Source organism: Phaseolus vulgaris, chromosome 8, assembly GCF_000499845.2.
Source record: "Phaseolus vulgaris cultivar G19833 chromosome 8, P. vulgaris v2.0, whole genome shotgun sequence".
NCBI lineage: Eukaryota > Viridiplantae > Streptophyta > Magnoliopsida > Fabales > Fabaceae > Phaseolus > Phaseolus vulgaris.
This window is the reverse complement of record NC_023752.2, coordinates 46866811-46889618: the sequence shown is the minus strand read 5'-3', so window position 1 is coordinate 46889618 and position 22808 is coordinate 46866811. Positions and strand designations below refer to the sequence as shown.

The 22808-nt window shown below is 34.9% G+C and overlaps 1 protein-coding gene across 1 annotated transcript; it reads left to right on the top strand.

The window, feature by feature from the left end:
* Nucleotides 1-600: 600 nt before the first annotated feature.
* On the top strand, nucleotides 601-19869 carry LOC137827256 (mitogen-activated protein kinase kinase kinase 1). The gene is made up of 9 exons (XM_068633529.1): nucleotides 601-1862; nucleotides 3358-3442; nucleotides 3872-3934; nucleotides 5211-5368; nucleotides 6765-6837; nucleotides 6950-7009; nucleotides 14389-14499; nucleotides 14938-15180; nucleotides 19443-19869. The coding sequence occupies exons 1-8, from the start codon at nucleotides 868-870 to the stop codon at nucleotides 15145-15147; spliced, it is 1755 nt and encodes a 584-aa protein (XP_068489630.1). The 5' UTR covers nucleotides 601-867; the 3' UTR covers nucleotides 15148-15180; nucleotides 19443-19869.
* The last annotated feature ends 2939 nt before the right edge of the window (nucleotides 19870-22808 follow it).

Below are 22808 nucleotides of genomic sequence, written 5' to 3'. Positions count from 1 at the left end.
TAATAATATTCATTTTTCATATTTATATTTATGTGTATATTTTAACAAATATTTTCATCAATTATATAAGACAATAGAGAATTTATTAATGTAATTCATGAGACCAACTAATTGATCTTTTTGTCAATCCATTAGGAAATTGTTTTCTATTTTCTTGATTTCAACCCATATGTATAGGCCTAAATTTGCAATGGAGCCAAATTGCAAGTAAAAATATCGGGAATTTATATGATTGAATATCAGATTTTAAGTAAAAGTAAAATTGGTCATATAATATTTATTTTAATAATTATTTAAATTTCAAAATAAGACAATTTTATTTAAATATATTTTCTATGATAATAAATAAATTATATTATTCTTCATCTTATTTAAGAATTTATTTACTTGCATTTGTATTTAAAACAGTTAAAAACATAAAAAAGACTTTGGATAATATGACATAGGAATATTTAAAAAATTACAGTAATTATGTAGTGAATATAACTTAAAACATTGAATTATTTTTAATTGATTATATTTTATATATAATTATTTAGTTTAGAATTTCATATTCTATCATATTATTTATTTTACAATGTTGGAGGATCAAAGGCGGCAGAGAAAGTGAGAAACAATGTTAACACAGTACAAAGTGGGAAAGGTTATCGGAGTCACGTGGAGGTGTTACACGTGGCACCGCGTTTTCTGTCCCTTTTCTACATGGGCGTTTACCAGCTCTTATAGTACGCTATCTTCCTATGCCCCGCATTCACCCAAAAAAAAAAAAACTATTCATTTTATTTTTCTTCACCTCTGGGAAAAGCTGAACACACTAAACACCGCGTTTCCCCAGTTCGACGACGTTTTAGATGGATTTGGCGAGCCATGAATCACCTACCTCGACTATTCGGCAATAGAAAGAAGCCCCCGACCATGGACCCCAAGAAGAGCAAGACGCGAGGCAAGAAGCAGCAGCCCAAGCTCGAGCGCCGCAACGCCGCCAAGCACTTCGAATACGACGCCGGATCCTCCTCCTCGTTGCGGGGTGACTCCGCCTCCGTCTCGACGTCGTCTTCCTCGTCGTCTTCGCTCTACATGCGCTCCATGGACTTCTACGACCGCAGGAGCTTCCGAATCGAGGGCGTGGAGGGCGAGTTCGACCGGATTTGTCGCAGCCTCGGCCTCTCCGGTCCGGAGGACTTCTCCATTCCGGCCGCCACCTGGGAGGCTATGAAGCTCCGCTCCTCCTCCGACATCCCGTCGCTCCGGAACCACGACGGGAAGGCGTTAGACGAGGAGGCGAAGGAGAAGGAGAAGGAGGAAATTGAAGTGGTTGAGAACGAGGGTGGGGTTAGGGTTTTGGATGAGTGTGTTGTCCCTGCTGAGAGTAGTAATTGCTGCTCCGCTGGCGGCGGCGGAATTAAGGGTTTTCGGCCTCCGATGCTGAAGCCGCCGCCGGGTGTTAGGGTTTCGGTGGTGGACGAAACGTGTTCCACGTGGGATTTGTTGCGGGATTTTGCGCCGATAGGGGAGGGAGGGAAGGAGAGTTACGTGGAGTTGAGTGGTTCTGATGAAGATGAAGACGAGGACCGAGAAGAAAAGGAGGATGAGGATGAGAATGAGGAAGAAGGGGAAGTTGGTGGAGTGAGGGTGGAGAGAGAAGAGGAGGAAAACGCGGCGAGGATTGCGGATATTGTGGACGAGTTTTCAGGGTTTTCTACTTCGAATGAAGATGATTCTTCTAGCACTACCACGGGTCCTAATTCTAATAATATATCTCCTAATGGGAGAATCAAGCGTGTGATTTCCGCGGGTAACTGGCAGAAGGGTGATCTTTTGGGGCGTGGCTCGTTTGGCTATGTCTATGAAGGGATTTCTGAGTAAGTGCTTTCGTACCCTTCACTTCACTTTTCCTCGCTCAAAGTTATTATTAGAAATGAAAGATAACACTTATTGTTTATTTAATTTTTGACTGTGGTGTTGGAGTTAGAGAATAGTGATCCAGATGGCGTGGTGGTAGTAAGAAACATTACAATGTTGTGTTAAGAGAAAGAGAAACAATTGTAGTAGGGCCCAGAACAGTTTTAGGGATTCGGTTCATCTATTTTATTCCTCTCTCTCTACTAAAATCTTTATAGGACACGACGTTATGCAATGTTAGTATTAGAATTAGGAGATTGGAAGGTCAGTTCTAGAATACTACTGGATAGGTTTGGACATGAGAATATGTCAAAAAACGATCCACCCATGTATTAATGTCAATTTTGTTGGACGGAACACGAATTGCAAGATCAAAAGTTATAGTTGCAACTCTTCTTTCTATTTAAGAGTGTACAATTCGATTGTGACTTACCCAACTAGCCTCCGCCACAGGATAATTGATGCTACCCTTAACAAATTTATTTGTCTAATTAAAGAAGGTGAAGAAATGTTTTTGTTTATGTTTTACCAACAGTTATTGTTTCCAGTTTTGTTTTCAACATTAATACTACTTGTTATGGTGGGTAGATTAGGAAATTGAATGAGCCTTGAATTCATTTGTCCAATGTTTATCATCGTTTTCAGTTTGTGTACTGAAGCAGGTTGTTGGGAAAATGTCTTGCTCATTAAATAATATGGTCAATCATTTCCTTTCTTTTCAAAACAGTGTAATTTTTTGACAGTGGAGGAGTGATGGGATTTATTGAGATAAAAGGAAAAATGATTTCTCGTGTTTTTCTGATGATATCTACACATTAATATTCAGGAATTATGACCAAGCTATCTAAGGAAACTAAATAAATTAGGAAATAAGGAAACATGCAAATAAGGAAACGTGCATCCCTTTGTTGCATGTGTTGGCTCGTGCCATTACACCCTGGACTGTTTATTTTAAGCAGGATATCATACTATTGGTTTAACTTTTTTCTCTGCCAATTATTCTAGATTCTATTATTTTATGTTTGTTGTTTTTATGGTTTAGGTTTTCCTCTAATATGGGGCCCCTATTGGGCTTTCCTAAACTCTTATAACTCTTTGATGATAAAGTATATTTGTTCTGTTGCTCTTCTGTATTGGGAAATGCACATAAGCATTATATGAGTAATTCTTTGTCATAGAATGGTGAAATCAAGTTCATTTAGCCACTTAGTTAAATTATCATATTTTATCTTCTATATATCTTGTATTCAAAATGCTTCATTGTATGGATTGGTCTCCCTACAAAGCCCCCTCTTTTTTTTTTTTTTTTTGATTAGCAAAGCTCTAAATAAATTGAAGTTCACAGGTTTTGATATTTTTTGATCCTGTTATGGTGTTTTTTACAGGTTACTTAAGTGCTAACAGCCAGTGCTTTCCTTTTGTTAATTTTTTTATATGTTCTGATTTCCACTGTAGAGATGGGTTCTTTTTTGCTGTAAAACAAGTTTCACTACTTGATCAAGGGAATCAGGCAAGGCAAAGTGTATATCAACTGGAACAGGTGAGATGGGATTACTCTCTTCTCTCTATTGATTTGGTTTTAGAAGAATGTATCTTATTTTTGTTTAGTGCTTTCACTTTTAATTACAAAGTAACACCTTGTTTTCATTTTGTTTCTTTGTTTCAAAATTTTGTACAGGAAAGTGGAAACAACTTTTTATTGTTATCTGTTTCCTGTACAAATTTTGACAATAGAAAAGAAAATGTAAACATAAAACATTTTGTTGAACCAAATGGCCTCAATCATTTTCCATTAGTGGAAATCCTTTGATGGAAAGAAAAAGGTTCTCTTATCCAAATATAGTGCTATCTTTTTGAAGTATCGTACAATATATTTTTGAAAGTTGATTAATTGTATCTGGTTTATTTACCTTATTGTCAATATTTTTTTCTAGATTTCTTTCTAAACTTACTTATTTGTTCTTCTCAGGAAATTGCACTTTTGAGTCAATTTGAACACGAGAATATAGTTCAATACTTTGGCACTGAAATGGTACTTTTTCTTACCCTTTCCTTTGTGTTCAGTTTGATATTTTCTTGTTAAGAATCATTTTTGAATCTATGCTGACAGTTTCCATCAATTGTATTAAATGTTTCACACATAGGATACATTTTACTGGTTGCTTTCAGTTAAATGGAGAAATTGTAGCTTGGGTCAGGAATAGAATATATACATGACAGTTTCTACCCCTCTGAATGAAAAATGAGAGTATTTGCATGAAATTTAAATTTAAATGGCAATAAAATGTCTGATATTGATGTTACTGAGGATCCAAAAAACTGTAGTAACTAATAATGAGTTTGATTAGTGGAAACTTCTCCATAAGCACTTATAGTAGGGGGGAAAAATAAGAAGAGAAGAGTAGAATAGCTTGGAGAAGTTTGTTATGATTATAGAAATAAGGTGCATATCCTTTATAATAAAGAATATCTAGATTATATATGTATTATCAAGAACAATTTTATTTATTCCCGTATCATATTTTTGTTATTGAAGGATATCAAATCTCCTCTATTGTATTGATTTCGTTTTCTCAGTATCATATTTTTGTTATTAAAGGATATCAAATCTCCTCTATTTATTGTATTGATTTCGTTTTCTCAATATAAACAAAGCACTCGTGCTATCTCGGAAACATACGGTTTCAACTCAATTTGTCTTTCTTTCCTATAGGTTAACCAACTAACACTTACAAATTAGCTCATGTATAAACTACTTTTAATTTGTGAAGAAACTGATTTAATTTCCCCCTATTTTCCTTTTCTTTTTTTATTTTTTATCAGCAATCCTTTTCTAAAGGTGCTTATGGGGAAATTTTTCCAAATAGACCTAATATAAAAAAAAGACCACTTGAAAGCCCGGAAGTAAATGATATCTGTAATATTATGGGCTTTTTGGATGATAACATTAATATCATTGCAAACTTTTTATTTTGGTTTAGTGAGGTTTATCATCTTTATATTAGTATAGCATATAATTAAATGGAGATCACTTTTCTTGCATTTGGTTCAACTACCAGGGTGTTGTCGGCCTTTGTGCAATACAAGGTGACAAATAACTGAACTTTATGTGGAGCACCAGATTTCAATTTATTTATAAAAAATTAGGAACAACATTAGGTTTTTTGTTGCATGCCAAAACTTTGGATACTGTGAGATTCCATCAAATATTTTGAGACAGCTTGCAATTTCATGCTGTATTATAATATAACTGATGCATAGTAAAATCTGTATTTTGTAATTTACACTCTGCATGTTGTTTATTGCAGGATGCGTCAAATCTGTATATCTTTATTGAGCTTGTAACTAAAGGTTCTCTTAGAGACCTCTACCAGAGATATACTCTTCGAGATTCTCAAGTATCTGCATATACAAGGCAGATTTTGCATGGTTTAAAGTATCTCCATGATCGAAACATCGTTCACAGGTGACCTATTTATAAAATTAATTTTTCTTTCCTCTGTTATATTGATTTCTTCTGGTTTTCTGATAGTCTCAGACAAGAATGAAGTTTATGGCTCTTGTTTACCTTGCATAGGAGAAACTTCCATTTGCTGTCTTATAATTTCTATATAAATATTAAAAGGACTTTTGTTGTATTTGTGTTTCTTCTTGTTTTTAGACTCTTGTTTTGGCCATAGACATCTTGTTACTACATGTTTTTCACATGATAAGGAATTGCAGAAATTTCAATTGAAATCATTTCCCCATTAGTACTTCTAATGGGTCAGTATATTGAGTAATAGAACAGATACACTAGAGAGGAATGGAAGAAACATATAGAATGGAGAAACTGATTTCTCACCCAGTTATATCGTGATGGTTATCCTTTTCTTGCCTCAAATAAACACCATTTAGTGTCAGTATGAATCCTGATATTTCCATTGTGGAGGTGCTTTTAATGTTGGATGTTAATTTATTATGTCAGAATTGTTGGATGTAATTTTTCTCCAAATGTAAAATTGATATTGGACCAGGTTAAGATTGAGAGGCTGAATGATTCACTATATCCAATAGGAAAGATGAGAATTACCCTAAGAAAAATAGTACTTGAGTTCTAGATGTAGAGTGTATGGAACATTTCCTTTTGCTTTGGAACTGGAACTGAAACCTTATAAGTGATATCCTTGTGTTTGTTTGGATGGAATGATTTCTGAGGGAGTGATTATTTGTGCAATTATAGTTCTTTATGTGGAAATTGAGAGGGAGGTATCTGAAAATTGGCGGGTCCCACCAAAGTGCAGTCACCCCATGTTCTGCCAGTTGGACCTTTCCCCTTGTAACAGTTTTCATTCTATTAAAACTAGTTTCAGCTCATATTAGTTGTTGTCCATTTGGCAGTATTAATCATGCTATGCTTCATGTGTAAGTTATTTATAAAATTATATAATTTTTTTAATGTAATCTTCATCAGAAATAAATTTAACATAAATAGTATATTATGTGTAAATAAATTTAAAAAAAAATCATAAAGTTGCCTTTTATCATTATCTCTCAGTAGCCTTTTACTTACTCATCTAACCAAACTACTGAAAATAAATATCTTTATCTCATTTCTTTTAAATTCTATCAATCCAAATTTCTTCTGAAAAATCACACATTTCTTTCCTTTCCATTTTTTTTTCTTCAAATTGCAATTCTCATCCAATCAGAGTGTACCTGTCAGTGTCACACATGAGGGTTTGGTATTGGAAATTTAATGATTAGTGTTTTCTTTTCTGGGTTGCACAGTATGCTAATTTTTTCTGTATTTCTGTTTCATTAATGTAATGTCATGAAAAAATCTTTGTATATATTACCTAATTATTTCCAATCAATTATAGGGACATTAAATGTGCAAATATATTGGTGGATGCAAATGGATCTGTTAAGCTTTCAGATTTTGGATTGGCAAAGGTGGCTCTTAGTTCATGCCTTTCTTTTGTTCCTGTCAAACTTTTATTTCTGAACAATCTTCAGTTGCTTATCTTTCCTTTTTCTAATATTTCTTATTCTTATTGTTTTTCAGGCAATCAAATTAAATGATGTTAAATCATGCAAGGGAACAGCATTCTGGATGGCCCCAGAGGTTTGCCTTTCAATATTCTCTTCTAACTGAAGTTATTAAAAAATGGGTATGGGTCATCATATGTATTAACGGAGTGTAGACATGGTTGTTATTAAGTAACAGTTGATAATTAAGTTTGTTGCTGGATCCATGGTTCTAGATTGAGTTTATACTTTCTTTCAGCCATGGACCTGACAGTTACTAAATGAAAGTGATTTGCCATACATCTACCACAAACAGTATGGATTTAAATCTCACTGGTCTAAATGCTTGCTTTCTCATTTTCTGAAGTTATTAGCTGTCCTGCTTAGGATATAAGGTTATTATTGGTTCATCTGGAAATGCTACCATACAAAATTAACTATGAAATATTTTGTTATGTTCTACTTTTTTAATAGGTTTATTTGAAAAGGTGAAACAATGAAACTTTTGAGTGTTGCATGGACATCAAGTGTAATATAGTAATGGGACCCAACTTGAGGATAAGAGAAATGGACCAAAAGTTTGGATAGTATGCAATGTGGGTAAATCAATAAATGAATTAGGAAGAGAGCACATGACTTTTTGTTTTAGATTTTCCTTTTTTCTGCATGGTATTCTCATTGTTTTTCTCTTTAGGATAGGCTTTTGGCATAGGATTTCTTCTCTCTTGAACACTTGCTCTATAAGGGGAGGCTATATAGTCTTTCTACAGTTCTCTCGTATTTCTCTTTGTTCAACAATACAAGTTACACATTCTATCCATGGTTTATCGGTTTGACTTGCCCACAACTTCAAAGGATAGGGTTGCCTTTAAACAGATGACAATGATAAGGCCCAAGTTTTGGTTTTGGGAAGTGGGCCTATGGAACTCAGAAATGAGAGCAGAAATTATGGGGTTGAAGGAAGGCATGTTGGAGTTGAAAGAAATCAAAGAAAAGCTGCGGGATATCAAGAAATGGGACATAATGTCTGAGGGGGGGGGGGGGAGAGAGTTCGTTGAATGGCGATGAAAGAAGGGAAGAACGTTGACAGGACAACAAGTTGGATAAGGAGGATGAAGGAGAGCTGAAACCGTGGTTTAGGAGGGTGGAATTACTGATTTTTGAGGGTGTGGACCCAATGGGTTGGTTGGCTAGAGCAAAAAAATTCTTTGAGGTGCAGAATGTGTTAGCCAAGGGAAGATTAAAATTGGCCTTCATCAGTATGGAAGGAAACGTCACTCCTTGGTTCAGTTTTTGGAGAAAGAATTCCAAGAACCCTTTTGGGGAAGAATTTTCAATGGCGTTGAATAGGAGGTTCGAAAAGGAAAGGAGTTCTTTGAGAAGCTAGCAAAGATCAAACAAAATGGAAAAGTGGATGAATACATTCAAGAGTTGGAGTTGTTAGTATCACAAGCACCGCAAACCAGAGATGAACAACTGCTGGGATATTTCTTTGCTGGGTTACAGTCCAAGATTCGCAACCAAATTAGACCCCATGATCCCAAGGAATTAATGAGAGCCATGGAAATTGCGTTGGATGTGGAGGAATCCTTCAGGGAAGAAAAATGGGGTAGCAATGGGTATAGGAATAACGCTCCCTATGGACGTTATTACGGAGGTACGATAATAACAGCCCGCACAAAAGTGTATAGGGGAAATAGTGGGTAGGTTTCGTCTAGCTTGGCTAGCAATGCAAGAAAGGAGTCCTCCAACTCAGGTAGAGAGGTTCGGTCAGGAGGAGTTGCAGGAGAAGGTTCAAGAAACAGGGGGTCTAGGACCCTTCTCTACCTGGAATATGTGCGACGAAGGGCAGAAGGAAGATGTTTCTACTGTGGAGGGGTGTTTGTGCCAGGGCATCGTTGTCATGAAAAGAATTTGCGGGTAATCATCTGCGCAAAAGATGAAAGAGTCCCTGCAGAAGGTGAGCCAAGGTATAGGGGCAAATTGAGGAGAGTCTGGAGGATGAAGAAGTGAGGGAGTGTCAGTAGATGGATTTATCCATTTTTTCTGTTGGAGGTTTAACACAACAACCCAACACCATGAAGTTACAAGGGAAAGTGAAGGGAAGAATAGCGCTGGTGTTGATTGATAGTGGGGTTAGTCACAACTTCATATCTGCCGAGTTGGTTAGTCAATTGGGATTACCAGTTGAGTCCACATCATCGTATAACATGAAGTTAGGTGATGGCCATAAGAAAAGGGCGAGTGGGTGCTGTCAGGATGTGGGGGTGAAGCTGGGAAATTATAAGGAGACCTTTTTCCTATTTGAGCTAGGAGGGGTGAATGTGATTTTGGGAGTAGCATGGTTGGCAACTTTGGGCGATGTGAAAGTTAATTGGAAAACATTGACAATGAATTTTTGCATTAACAGTTAACATGTGCAAATTAGAGGAAACCTTAAGTTATCTAGAACTTTGGTGACTTCTAAAGCTTTAAAAAAGGATAAGGAGATCAAAGCGGTGTCCTTATATGGGGAATAAAGAGGTTGACCAACCAAATATAATCAGTTCGGGAGTGACAAGGAGATCGCTGGGCTAACTTTGAAGCAGACAACAAATTTGAAAGATGTTTTGAAGGAATGTGAGGGTTTTTTTGAAGAAACCAAACATCTACCACCCAACAGGGAGATTGATCATAAGATCCCAATTAAAGTTGGGATAGACCCAAATAATGTGAGATCGTATAGACACCCACATCTGCTGAAGACAGAGATAGAGAAACAGGTTGAAGAAATGCTGAAGACAAGGATAATCAGAGCCAACAACAGCCCTTATTCAAGCCCATTGATTCTAGTAAAAAAGAAGGATGACAGTTGGAGATTTTGTGTGGACTATAGGGCCTTGAATAAGGCTACCATTCCGGATAAATTTCCCATTACAGTAATAGATGAATTGTTGGACGAATTGTTTGGGGCACATTACTTCTCCAAGGTGGATTTGCGGGCTGCTAATCATCAGATTCGTATGCATGAATCAAACATACAAAAGACTACTTTTCGTACTCACCATGGACATTATGAATCACCAGTTATGCCGTTTGGGCTAACTAATGCACCTGCTACTTTTCAGTGCACCATGAATAACATTCTACATTTGTACTTGAGGAAGTTTGTGTTGTTCTTTTTTAATGATATTTTGATATACAGCAACACGTGGGAGGAGCATTTGACACATTTGAAACAGGTTTTGAAGACTATCACAGAACACCGGTTTTACACAAATCACAAAAAAATGCGAGTTTGGTAAACAAGAAGTCCAGTATCTGGGGCATGTAATTTCGGGAGAGGGAGTTCAGATGGATCCTCTGCAAATTTCAGAGATCATGCAATGGCCGACTCCTAAATCCTTGAAGGCTTTGAGAGGATTTTTAGGCCTCACAGGTTACTATAGAAGATTCATCCTTAACTATGGAAGGATGGCGAGACCCTTGACACAATTGTTGAAAAAGGGGAATTTTGAGTGGACGGAAGAGAGTACAAATGCCATGCAACAGTTAAAAAATGCGGTCAGTAATGCCCCGATGTTAATGATGCCAGATTTCAGCCAACCTTTTTGCATTGAATGCGATGCTTTAGGCACTGGTTTGGGAGCGTGTTGTCCCAGAATAAAAAACCTATTGCTTTTTCAGCAAGGCTTTGGTAGAGACTTCTCTAACAAAGTTTATATGTGAGAAGGAATTAATGGCTTCAGCATTGGCGGCCTTACGTGTTAGGACGAAAATTTACGGTATACACGAAACAGAAGAGTCTAAGGTACTTACTTGAGCAAAGGATCACCACCTAGAACCAACAAAATTGGTTAGCAAAATGGTTGGGTTATGAATTTGATATTGTATACAAACCGGGAACATCTAATAAGGGGGCAGATGCGTTATCACAAAGAGTGGAGGAGGAAGAAGAAGGGGCTGTGGAGATCAATATTTTCTCCAAACCTTATTGGCGGGACATTGAGCTAGCAGAGGCAGAAAATTAGCAAGATCCTGCTTTAAAGAAAATCATGGAGGAATTAAGGATCAGTCTGGAGTCACATGGGAATTATACCCTGGAAAATGGAAGACTCCAATCCAAGGGCAGGATCGTCTTATCATCATCTTTGAGTTGGATTCCCAAAGTACTCCAAGAATACCATACTACTCTTATGGGGGGACATTCAGGAATTTTTCGCACCTACAAAAGAATAGCTTAGTCTTTACATTGGATGGGCATGAAGAAGACCATCACTGAATATGTCCAAGCCTGTGCATTGTGCCAGCAGAACAAGTATCAAGCTTGCTCTCCACAAGGATTGCTTCAACCGTTGTTGATTCCAAAGGCAATCTAGGAAGAGATAAGTATGGGTTTCATTGTTAGACTTCCTAAATCATGTGGGAAGGATGCGATTTTGGTGGTAGTGGATCATCTTAGTAAGTATGGTCATTTCATCCTTCTTAAACATCCATATTCAGCTAGATTAGTCGCGGAGGTGTTTGTTAAAGAGGTGGTGAGATTGCATGACATCCAACTTCCCTTCCATTGTCGGTGATAGAGACTCAATGTTTCTAAGTTTGTTTTGGAAGGAATTATTCAAATTGCGGGGAACGTCGCTGAGGATGAGCATGACGTATCATCAAGAAATGGATGGTCAAATAGAGGTGTTGAATAGAATGTTGGAAACGTACCTTTGTTACTTTAGCTCAGAGCAATCCAAAATGTGGGCGGTTTTCCTTCCATGGGTGGAATATTGGTATAACACTAGTTTTCATGGGGCAGCAAGGTGTACACCTTTTGAAGTTGTGTATGACGACCTCCCCCATCTTTGGCTCGTTTTGTTCTAGGGGAAACAATGGTAGAGGCGGTGGCACAAGATTTAATGAATAGGGATGAGGCCCTTACTCAACTCAGATTTCATTTAAGAAGAGCGTAAGATCAAATGTCCAAGTTCGCCAATCGCCATAGAAAAAATTCTCCAATTAAAGTAGGAGATATGGTATACTTGAAAATTTGTCTGCATCGACAACTATCTATGCCTAGTCGATTGCATCCTAAATTGGCAGCCAGATATTATGGGCCTTTTTCAGTTCTAGCAAAGGTGGGTTCAGTGGCTTTAGGCTACAATTACCGGGACAAGCCCGAATACACCCAGTTTCCCGTGTTTCCCAACTCAAGTTTCAGGGATAAGGGGTGAATTTCTATCCAAAAGAAATTTTGGATGGACGTGAAGTAACAGCACAAGGAGCACACGTTCCACAAATCTTAATAAGATGGAATGAAGGGGACAATGATAATGCTACATGGGAGGATGTGGCGACCATTAAGGAGCAATTTCCAGATTTCAACCTTGAGGTCAAGGTTGTTTTGGCCGAAGGGAATAATGTTAGGCAAGAAAATAAGGACAATACATGGAGGGTGTATCATAGAAGGCAATTTAAAAATAAAGGATAAGGGGGTTAGTGAGTTTGTTACTGGGGATCTTTAAATGAAGACCAACCACATATGGGTGGGGTTAGCTGAATTGTTGTGTAATGTTTGACAGGGTGAAACCTGTGTGAGATGTGGCGACCATTAAGGAGCAATTTCCAGATTTCAACCTTGAGGTCAAGGTTGTTTTGGCCGAAGGGAATAATGTTAGGCAAGAAAATAAGGACAATACATGGAGGGTGTATCATAGAAGGAAATTTAAAAGTAAGGGGGTTAGTGAGTTTGTTACGGGGGATCTTTAAATGAAGACCAACCACGAATGGGTGGGGTTAGCTGAATTGTTGTGTAATGTTTGACAGGGTGAAACCTGTGTGAAATGAGCTATATTCCTTTGTAATTCTTTTGTGAGTGCTGAACCGTGCTGGAATAAAACAGAGTTTTGTGAGTGAGTCCTTGTTTTTCTTTTTGGGAACCTAACAGAGTATACTCTAGAGGAAATATGATGGTAATTTAAGTAGGAGGAAGGGACTGTATGACTTATTCTGTCAAGTGTTTTTTTTCCTGCTTGATTAGAAAAGGTGGGAGTTATTACGATGCATGGCAAGAGAGTACCTCTTGGCATTCTCATTGTTTTTATCTTTTGGCTTAGGTTTGGGCAGAGAGTTCCTTCTCAGCATTTGGTCTGTGAGTGGAGATTATAGTCTTGTTACTTGTAATTATCTCTTATTTCTCTATTTTTCATGGATACAAATTACGTGTTTCTGATCCTTGGTTTCTATTATAATACAATGTTCTTCGCTTAGTGGCAAAAAGAAACGTGTGCTCCTTGTGCTGTTACTAGAAACTTGGATACAAATTGATAATCATCAAGTTTCTGAATTATTAGGCCATCTTCTAGGTCAGCCTAAATTATTGGCATTGAAACTGAACACCTTTTCTCTTTTCCTTTTACACCTAAATCTTGATCAATGTAATAATTGGTGCATATAAGTAGTGTGTGTGTGAAACTTGGATATAATTTAGACGAGTGAGTTGTTCAAATATATAGAGATCAGAATCAAATTCCTCAAGTTTTAGGATTGAAATCAGTGACAGCCTAAACTTTTTAAAGAACAATGGAAAGATATGAAAGAATAAAATGAAAGAACGACAAGTTGACAAATAATTACAATTAACACAATCAACTATAGTTAGTTATGTCTGCTTTCAAGAATTCATTACTGCTTCATGAATGGAAAGAATTTTAAACTAGAAACTTTGCCCTTGAGTTTGGATGGGGAATTCTAAGGGAATACTTAATCGTTTTTAGTGAATTTAAAATGTTATATGGATAGGAAATTTAGAAAGAAATTGAAATTCTAAAAATTTATAAAAACATTTTGATTACTTGAAATTGTAGAATTTCAAATTCTACAAAAAAATTAGTTTGAAATTCTTCATGTTCTCTCTTTTTTTCTAACCTTTATGTCTTCTCTATCCTTTGGTTCTCTTCTCTCTCTTTGTTCTCTCTTGCTCTCCTCTCTTTCCCATCTCACTCTTTATTTTCTTTTCTGTTCTTTCTATCGACATTGGTGTAAAAAAATATCAATATTAGTATTTTTTGAATAATTATATATTATATAATATTAGTTTTTTGGATTATTAAACATTACTGATTTTTTTTTCATAAAGTTTAATATTAAAATTTCAATTTTTAAAGATATATTAATTTTTTTTGAATCTAAAATAATACTAAATTGTCCTATCCAAATTAAGAGTTTGAAGTTCAAGAAACTTGAATTGATTTATCTAAACAAAATATTTAAACAATGAAAGAAATTTAAATCAAAGCCATCCAAATTTTAAACATTTGAAATTTCTTGAAGTTTTAAAATTCCTCATCCAAACTTGAGCTTTACATGACTTCATCAGCCTCCTTAGTACCCAATACATGCAAAGAAAAGAAACTTTTATATAGCAAAAAATCCATCTTTTTGGATATATAGTCTGATTTCTTAATTGCATAGTTGGAGGTTATTAAGCTGTATTGCTCTAACATGCAGGTTGTAAGAGGTAAACAGAAAGGTTATGGGCTTCCAGCCGATATATGGAGTTTGGGATGTACTGTGTTAGAGATGTTAACTGGCCAATTTCCATACTCTCACTTAGAATGTGTATGTATTATTACTACTTTCATCATCACCAGTTCCTGTATAACCCACAACTTTGTTTCTTCAGTTTACCACGTTTTTCCTTCATTTGTCAAGTTTTCATCAGTTTTCACAATTTTTCAGATTTTAATGCCAACTCCCTTTCTCTAAATGAGAGAATATTTATGAGTGTACACAAAAATATTTGACCATTAAATCTTATCGAGAATAGTGTGGATTAAAATAAATGGTGATCCGAGTTTTTAAAAAGTCATTTTATTAAGCAACAATATATTTTTTTTTAAATTTTGACCAATCATGTATGGTTGTATATCTTAAATTTATTTCTCACTCTAAAATAAAAAAATACTTTCTCATTATTACATCCCCTATATGTGTAAGTGTCATTGCATTTCTGCTGGTTTTGACTTTTGAGTTTTGATGAATCTCTCTGGACAACAGATGCAGGCATTGTTTAGAATTGGAAGAGGCGAGCTCCCCATTGTGCCAGAATCCCTTTCAAGGGATGCACAGGATTTTATCCTGCAGTGTCTCAAAGTTAATCCAGATGAACGTTCCTCTGCTGCTAAACTCTTAAATCATACCTTTGTCCAAAGGCCGCTACTTTCCCAGTCCTCTGGTTCTGCATCTCCTTATATTCGAAGGGGATAAAATTGTCACCTCCAACTATGAAACATAATGAAGGTACATATTTCTACATAACATATTGATAGATTAAATTGATTAAATAGTTAGATTAAATAGTTAGATTAAATTGATTAAATAGTTAGATTAAATAGTCAAGTTTCATAGTGATGCCCATGGTTATCAAACTCGCGAGTCAACTCGTTGACTCGTTCGAGTTTACGTGTCCACATGCCCTTACCGAGTTAACTCGGTAGTAGATTCGCTTTTTGAGTAAACTCAGCAGACTCAGAGTGAACTCGGTGAAATCGGAGTGAAATGCGAGTCTGGTTCGAGTTGGCGAGTTCAACTGGGTTTTTTTTCTAACCCAAAATGGTGTTGTTCTGAATGGGGAAAATTAAATGAAATAAACTCCCCTTAGGGTTTCACATTTTGTTTTCGTTTTGGTTTCACATTGCGTCTTCTATGGAGTGTGCGAAGGTGGTGCGTCTTCTTCTGTGGAGTGTGGTAGTTGTGGCGATCGAGCGAAGTGGTCGCGCTGTGGTGGCAGTTAGGTCGTGGGGTCGTGGCAGTTCGTGCGGTGGTCGTGGGTTGCAAGTCGACAATCAAAGGAAGGAGTTATAATCTCTCAAAGGAAATATACCCTTGACATCCTGAAAGAGACGGGCATGATTGATTGCAAATAAGTGAATTGTCCAATTTATCTAAATAAAAAATTAATGGTGAAAAGATAAGTTTTCTTTGATTAAAAAAGATATACAATATCTCACTATTACTAGACCATATTTTCCTTTTGTAGTTGGTGTTAAGTCAATTCATGCAAAATTCTTGTATTGATCACTGGAATGTTGTTATTTGTATTCTAAGATATCCCAAAAAAGCTCTAGGACAAGTACTACTTTATGCAGATAAAGGGACTACCCAAAATCTTTGGGTATTGTGTCGACGATTGGCTGGTTTTCCTATGGATAGACGTTCTACCATAGGTTGTTGTGTTTTGCTTGGAAGAAATATTATTTCTTGGAAGAACAAAAAACAAAATGTTGTTATTCATGTTTATCTTATTTTCCCATGATACGTGAAATCATATTGAAGATCATGGTCATGGTTGTCTATCCTTTCACTATGCAAACCCATGGTTCTCCTCCTACTCCCAACCTTCTAATCGTCTACCACTTCATCACAGTTGCTATTGCCACAGTGACAGTCACAACTTAGTTTCCATTTGTACCCAATGGGTTTCCTCTACTCCATTGGACTTTTGAACCCATATGCTCTAATCCTCTCTTCCCCTTTCAATGTTTATCTATTAGTTTCTGCTTCAATCACCTACCACAATACCCATTACAGTACCTTCTACAACCCATACCCGTGGTGTAGATAAACCTCATAGAAAAAAAGGGTTAGTTATAAAAGCTCTAAGAGAAACAAAGTTGATGGTTGCAAAGATTTCACTAGAACCCAAATAAGTATTGAAGACACCCTTGGAAGCATAGACACAAGGAGATTTTGACGGAGATCCACCCCCAATATCTAATAATGAGTAATATTTGCTAAGGTATTTCGTAACCATTCATAAACACTTTTCCTAAGTTCGAACATATGAAAGATATGAGATAAACTTGTCATAAATGTCATCAACACTAAACCCTTTAAGAGACTTAGTAAAACACGTCAATCGCCAGTTGGTTGCCTAAGTCGACAAAGTAAATAATAACATAGCTAGTAGATATTTTCCGAACATAACTTTCTCTATGTCAAAGTGACATTATATGTTCATCCTTTCAAATCATATTTTTAAGGTTCTCCTTGAGTTGGGACATGCATCATGAGTCAAGCTTGTTAAAAATGCTCAAAGGATAGGATGATTGTCGAAGAGCAAAATGGGTAGTTGAATTGATGTCGAAGAGCAAAATGGGTAGTTGAATTGATGACTGTTGGAGTGAAAAAAATGATTAAAGGACACAATAGCTCTTGGATAGCAAAAATGATTAGAGGATCGGTAGTTGTTGGAAAGCAACTTAGCGAACATGGCGGCTTTTGGAAAGCAAAAGTATTCAGAGAGCACAATGGTTGTCAAAAAGCAAAAATGCTTATAGGTCATGACAGTTAGAGAGCAAGAAAGGGTCATTGCACAACGAGGCAGTGTAAATGGTGATAATTGCTGGTTTAAAAAAAATTCTCAAAAGAAAAGAAAGGAACACATTAGGAAAATGTCAACACTGAATGGTTATGTTGATTGGAGAAAGCTTGATGGTTAAGGAAACTCATTGCTGGAAAAATACAGTAGTAAACAATACTCATTGGGAAAACATTGGTAGTAAATAGTACTTGTTGGAGTAAGTCAATGGTAAACAAAATCTATTGGAAAAACAGTGGTAAAGAGTAGTCGCTAGAAAAATGTTGGCAGTAAACATTATTCGTAAGATGTTTGTGGTAAATAGTACTCGTCGTAAAAACCTCCATGGTAAACATAACGTCTAGAAGAAGCACATCCAAAAGTTGTTTGTAGTGAATGGCAATGGCAATAGTGATCTACGATACGTGTATCTGGTGTGAACAATGACAACTAGGAAGGAAACATGAACCAAAAAGCATACACAATTTATTATGAAGTGAACTTTAAACACAACTCAACCTTATAAACCAACTCATAACTCACTTATATGTTATGAAATGTTTTTATTTCTAATCAATGTGAGATTTTTAATACACCTCTTCACAATAAGACCTGCAAACTTGTGAGACTATATATTTTTGGGTGGTCCGATAGCGGTATGATAGCAAATGACCTTATAAATCCAACAAATTCTTGCTAGAATATCTAAATGACTTTGATACCATGTTAAGAAGTGAACTTTAAGCTTAACTCAATTTTACAAAACTGATTCATAAGATGAGATTTGTACCTACTTATATATTATAAAATGTTTTTATTTTTACTCGATGCGGAATTTCTAACAATTTTTCAAAATTTACTCCAATGAGTAGGTGACCCTCATAGAAAGTATGGATTTGACTTTCTCGTTAGGTTCTTAATATCATGTTGAGAAGAGAAAAACCCATAAGAAATACAATGAATTGTGCTGGGTAAGTGGATATTCTTATTTATAATGAAGAAGAAATATTAAATCATATCTTATTTATTTAATGTAATCAAATTGTGAACACCCTTGAATCTCCACCCTTAGCCGAAGGCACATTATGTGTGCTTAACCAAAATTGTCCTAGGTCACATCACATTACATTTTTTTAATCACAATTGTTGGATAAATCTTCAAACGATCGCCTATTCGAATGGGCAACTTCATGCAATTTTCAAGGGGTTGATTCTCCCTACACCATATCAATTCAGACCTGCACCCAACACACTAACATAAATGTCTGTTTTGTCCTTAATGATTTAACTTTTTTTCCTTTCGGATATTCATATCCGTAAGTCAAATCATAGTTTTGGATATACAAATTCAAAATTAATGTCACTTATGGATTTCACCATCCGAAAGCTTACCTGAATAACATAAATGACCATCTGATGTCAAGATCTGTAAGCAAGTATAAATGAGTTTCGGATCTCAATCCTCAGCACCATTTACAACACACCATTATGAATATGAAAATATGAAACTTATAACTCACTTTCGGATATGACCATCTGAAAGTTTAAATGAAATACGAAAATGACCTTTTGGATTTCGAAATCTGGAATTTATAAAAATCACTTTCGGATTTGTGCATCTGTAAGCAACAATGTCGAGTTTTAAATTTTGCGTTGGGTCCATTTCATAAATGATATGGAGGAGCAGGGAGAAATTGTCTTTTCAAGGACATGGAGGACAAGGTCCAATGTGAATGGGTGGATAATTATAGGATGGGCCAAAAGTGGCCCAAAAGAAAAAATTAAGAGGCTTAAAGATTTTATATTATGGTCTTATGATATTAAAAATAATATTTATAATATTATTAGTTTATATTTTTATTCCCTAAATTAGTGTCATCATTTAGTTGTCCGTATATTTTAGGTTTTCCGTGTAAGTGGATCATTCCTTCCTACCTATTATCATCTGAGAAGAGTCAATGTTTACTTTTATTTCTGTATAACTTTAATGGTAGATTCTAGGTACTTACAGTACCTTAGTTATTTGCTTCCTATCACATCTTATTTGATGAACAAACTTTCATGCAAAAATTAAATTTGTGAAATAAAGAGGATGGGGAAGAGGAGCAAACCGTTTCTTACCGGTTTAATGCAAATTATAATTGTAGCATGGTTTGACTTTTCTTCACTGCCTTATTTGTTTTTTTTATTCTTTTGATGACAGATCTGTCGCTCATTGGAATATAAGATATCTCCAAATGTTCAGTCTTCAAGTTGCTAGAGTTGGTCTGGGTGCACTGTTGTAACAATAGTTGGTTGTATTATTCCTTCAGAATTCACAGTTTGCTGCTTGTATTTTTGTTTAATTTTTAAAGCACTGCTTTGGATCTAGCAATTGATATGGCACTCCAGAGAGATAATTTAACCTTTGGCTTGAAGAATACCTACCATATTTAAGAATTATGGTCCACGTGTTATTAATTAGTGTGATGATTTGTCTGCTGTAAAAGGTTGTCCGAGTCTAACCCTTTTGTTTAGTTAGCTAATGAAACAATTCTTAGGCTAAACCACCGGAAGCACTACTTGTAAGGATTGGATACCATGCTACTCTGTACATATCACCTTTGTACTCAAAATTATTCCCATTTTCATCTGTTTCTTTTATCCTTTTATGTTTAACACTTTCGCATTTAAATTTTATACAGCAGATGTTTAAATGTGGTGTTTTAGTGTGGAATATTACAATTTGCAAGGATACATCTTGATGTCTCTTCGTGCATCCCAATGGTTTTCTCGTACACCTCCATAATGTGTGGGAAATAACAAAAGCACTCCAAGCAATTTTATTTGATAAATTTCGGTTTGAAATGTTAAATTATATTGAAAACAAATAATACTGGGAATTGTTAACTAATACTGAAAATAATAATACTGGAAGACCAAATTTTTTAACTTCTAGATCGTTAAACAACAGGGCGTTGCAGCACCACATTAGCAGACAAACTCGAGGCACAAAGCCATTCCATTCTAACACAGTGCATATCACATAACACTGCACAATTCGCCCAAACATTCGAAACCTAACCTTGATCGTTTCTAGCAATTTCTCTAATTACACAATTCTAGGGTCTCGATTAATTGCAATAAAACAACAATTAGGACGAGAAATAACACCTCAACGTTGAAATGGGAACCTAGGACACAATTCATGCGAGGAAGTGTGTTTGCGGTGGAGCGCAATTGGGTTGCGATGACTTTTTGGTGTTCCGAATTATAAAATACTTCTGAATTGAATTTTTTTCATAGAAAATAAAGTTTTGGATTGATTAATTCAGAATGAAAAAATTAATTTTAGATTACACTATTAAAAAAATTATGTTTTTAGTATTATTACTTAATCTGGAATTACTTATTTTCAATATTATTTATTCCGTTAATTCAGAAAGTATTATCTGCAAATTCATTCCTCCAACAAAATTGTATGGTGGATACTTTTGATTTCCCAAACCTTATGGAGGTGCATGAGGAAAATATGGGGTGTAGGAAGAAAGAATCCATGTTTATTATTCCCTAGAACAATTTAGGTTTTTTCTTCTTGCATTTTCATAATTTAAAATAATCATTTTATCTTTGTAAAGGAGACTCACTTGTTCTAGAAATCTTCTGGAACAAACTTTTCAGAAGTTTTGGAAAATGATTTCCAAAATAAGGATTTTTGAATAAGGTTTTTGGAATATGGTTTCTGAAAACATATGAAATACATTTTAGAATGATCTTTTCAGAACAAGATTTTTGGAATAAACTTTTCAAAATATATAAAATCATTACCAGAAAATTATTAAATAAAAAATAATTTTAAAGATAAAAAATAATTAATTATTATATTGACTAAATTAGATATTGTTTTATATATTAAAAAAAGTATTGATATTTAAAGTAATTTTTATTATTAATAAAAATATATAAACTAGTTTTCAAATTCTATGTGTTGTGTTTTCAAATACAATTTTTTTTTCAAAATTATCAATAATTTTATTTAAAAATAATATTTTTTACGATTTAAAAATGTTAAATAAGATTTTGGAAATAGTGTGACAAAATTTTCTAAGAATGTAAAGATTAAGTATGGATATTTTCTTAATATAGAGGCTCGTCTGACGAGTTGAATATAATGGTATGGTTGATAATTTGTAAGCATTGATTTTCTAGATGTTCTTAATGTGTTCATGTGCACTGTTTTGAATTTTTGAATCTTTGATCAATTTTAATCGGTAGAATTTTTTAACAATTTTTTTTTTTTACATTTTATAATCTATTTAGTCATGTTACATGTCATGTGTTTCATTAATTTGTCATAAAATTCCATCTGAAGCTAGTTTACTATGTGTTTCTTAAAATGTCTAGCTGAAATGTATGGAAGCTGTTTGATACAATGTTCAATGAAAATTTTATGTGTAGTTGTTGGTGCCTTTTTCATTTTATGATTTTGAGCTCATTACTTCCTAATAGTTCAATAGGAAGTTTCTTAATACATAAAATATTTCGTGTCTTGAAGTTGTGTTCAAATTCTTTAGAATCCTTAAGTTTTTTCTCGTTGTTAGAATTTTGTAAATTTGTGCAAGATTGAAAACTTTACCACGAGCTGAATACGAGTTCAAATTGCATTTGAGAACTTGAATATGTTAAAAACAATGTGTTAAAAAGGCGCATCCAGAATCAAAATAAAATAGAAAAAACAAAGATAAATGGAGAAAGCCTACATGTGGAGTGTTGGAAAACTTTGAAAAACAATGTGCGATTTCCTTTAGGTCAAAAACTTATTTGGACCAATACAATGGTTTTTTTCTCACATTTTCTTATGAATTTTCTATATATTGAGTTAGCAAAAAATGATAGAAATTTCACAGTCAATTTCAATAAAATTAAAATTACATAAATCTAAAATTAAAATTACATAAATCTGGGAAGCAACGATGTCAGAACCATTCTGCAGTAATTTCTTTTGACTACTACCAATTTTTTTTGTGTGCCTTAATTTCTTGTTTGAGTTTCTCATATATCAATTCGCTTAAATTTAGTTATTTGAAATGAACTTTTCTTGAATTTGATTCTTGGACTCTTGTAAGTGAGATTGGTGCATTGGAGCTTGAAGAGACAAGGTTAATTCTCTTGTTGGAAACTTGAAGTTAAAGTCAACTTGAAAAGTGATATCAAAGAAGAAAGACACTCAAGAAAAGTTGAACCATATAAACATTGAATTAGGAGTGAATGAAAGGAGCAAAGAAAGAAGAATTACATTAGTTTACACTTTGACAAGTTTATGTATTTTAAAGTGTACAAAGTGTAATTGTGTTATGAAACCTTTGTGTTCTTCATTGCTTTATTTGAATTTTTAAGTAGCTTGCTTGTTTGGCAAAATGCTTCAAAAGCAATCCCATTAAAGAAACATTGCAATAGTACCGTGCATAGTACGGAGTGTGTCATTTGACTCCAAATGTCAATTTCACTTAAAGGCTCGTCTAGTTTTTCTTCACTTGCATTGCTTTGATTTTTCTTCTAATTACTTTATTTTGTTATCTTTTTATTGTTT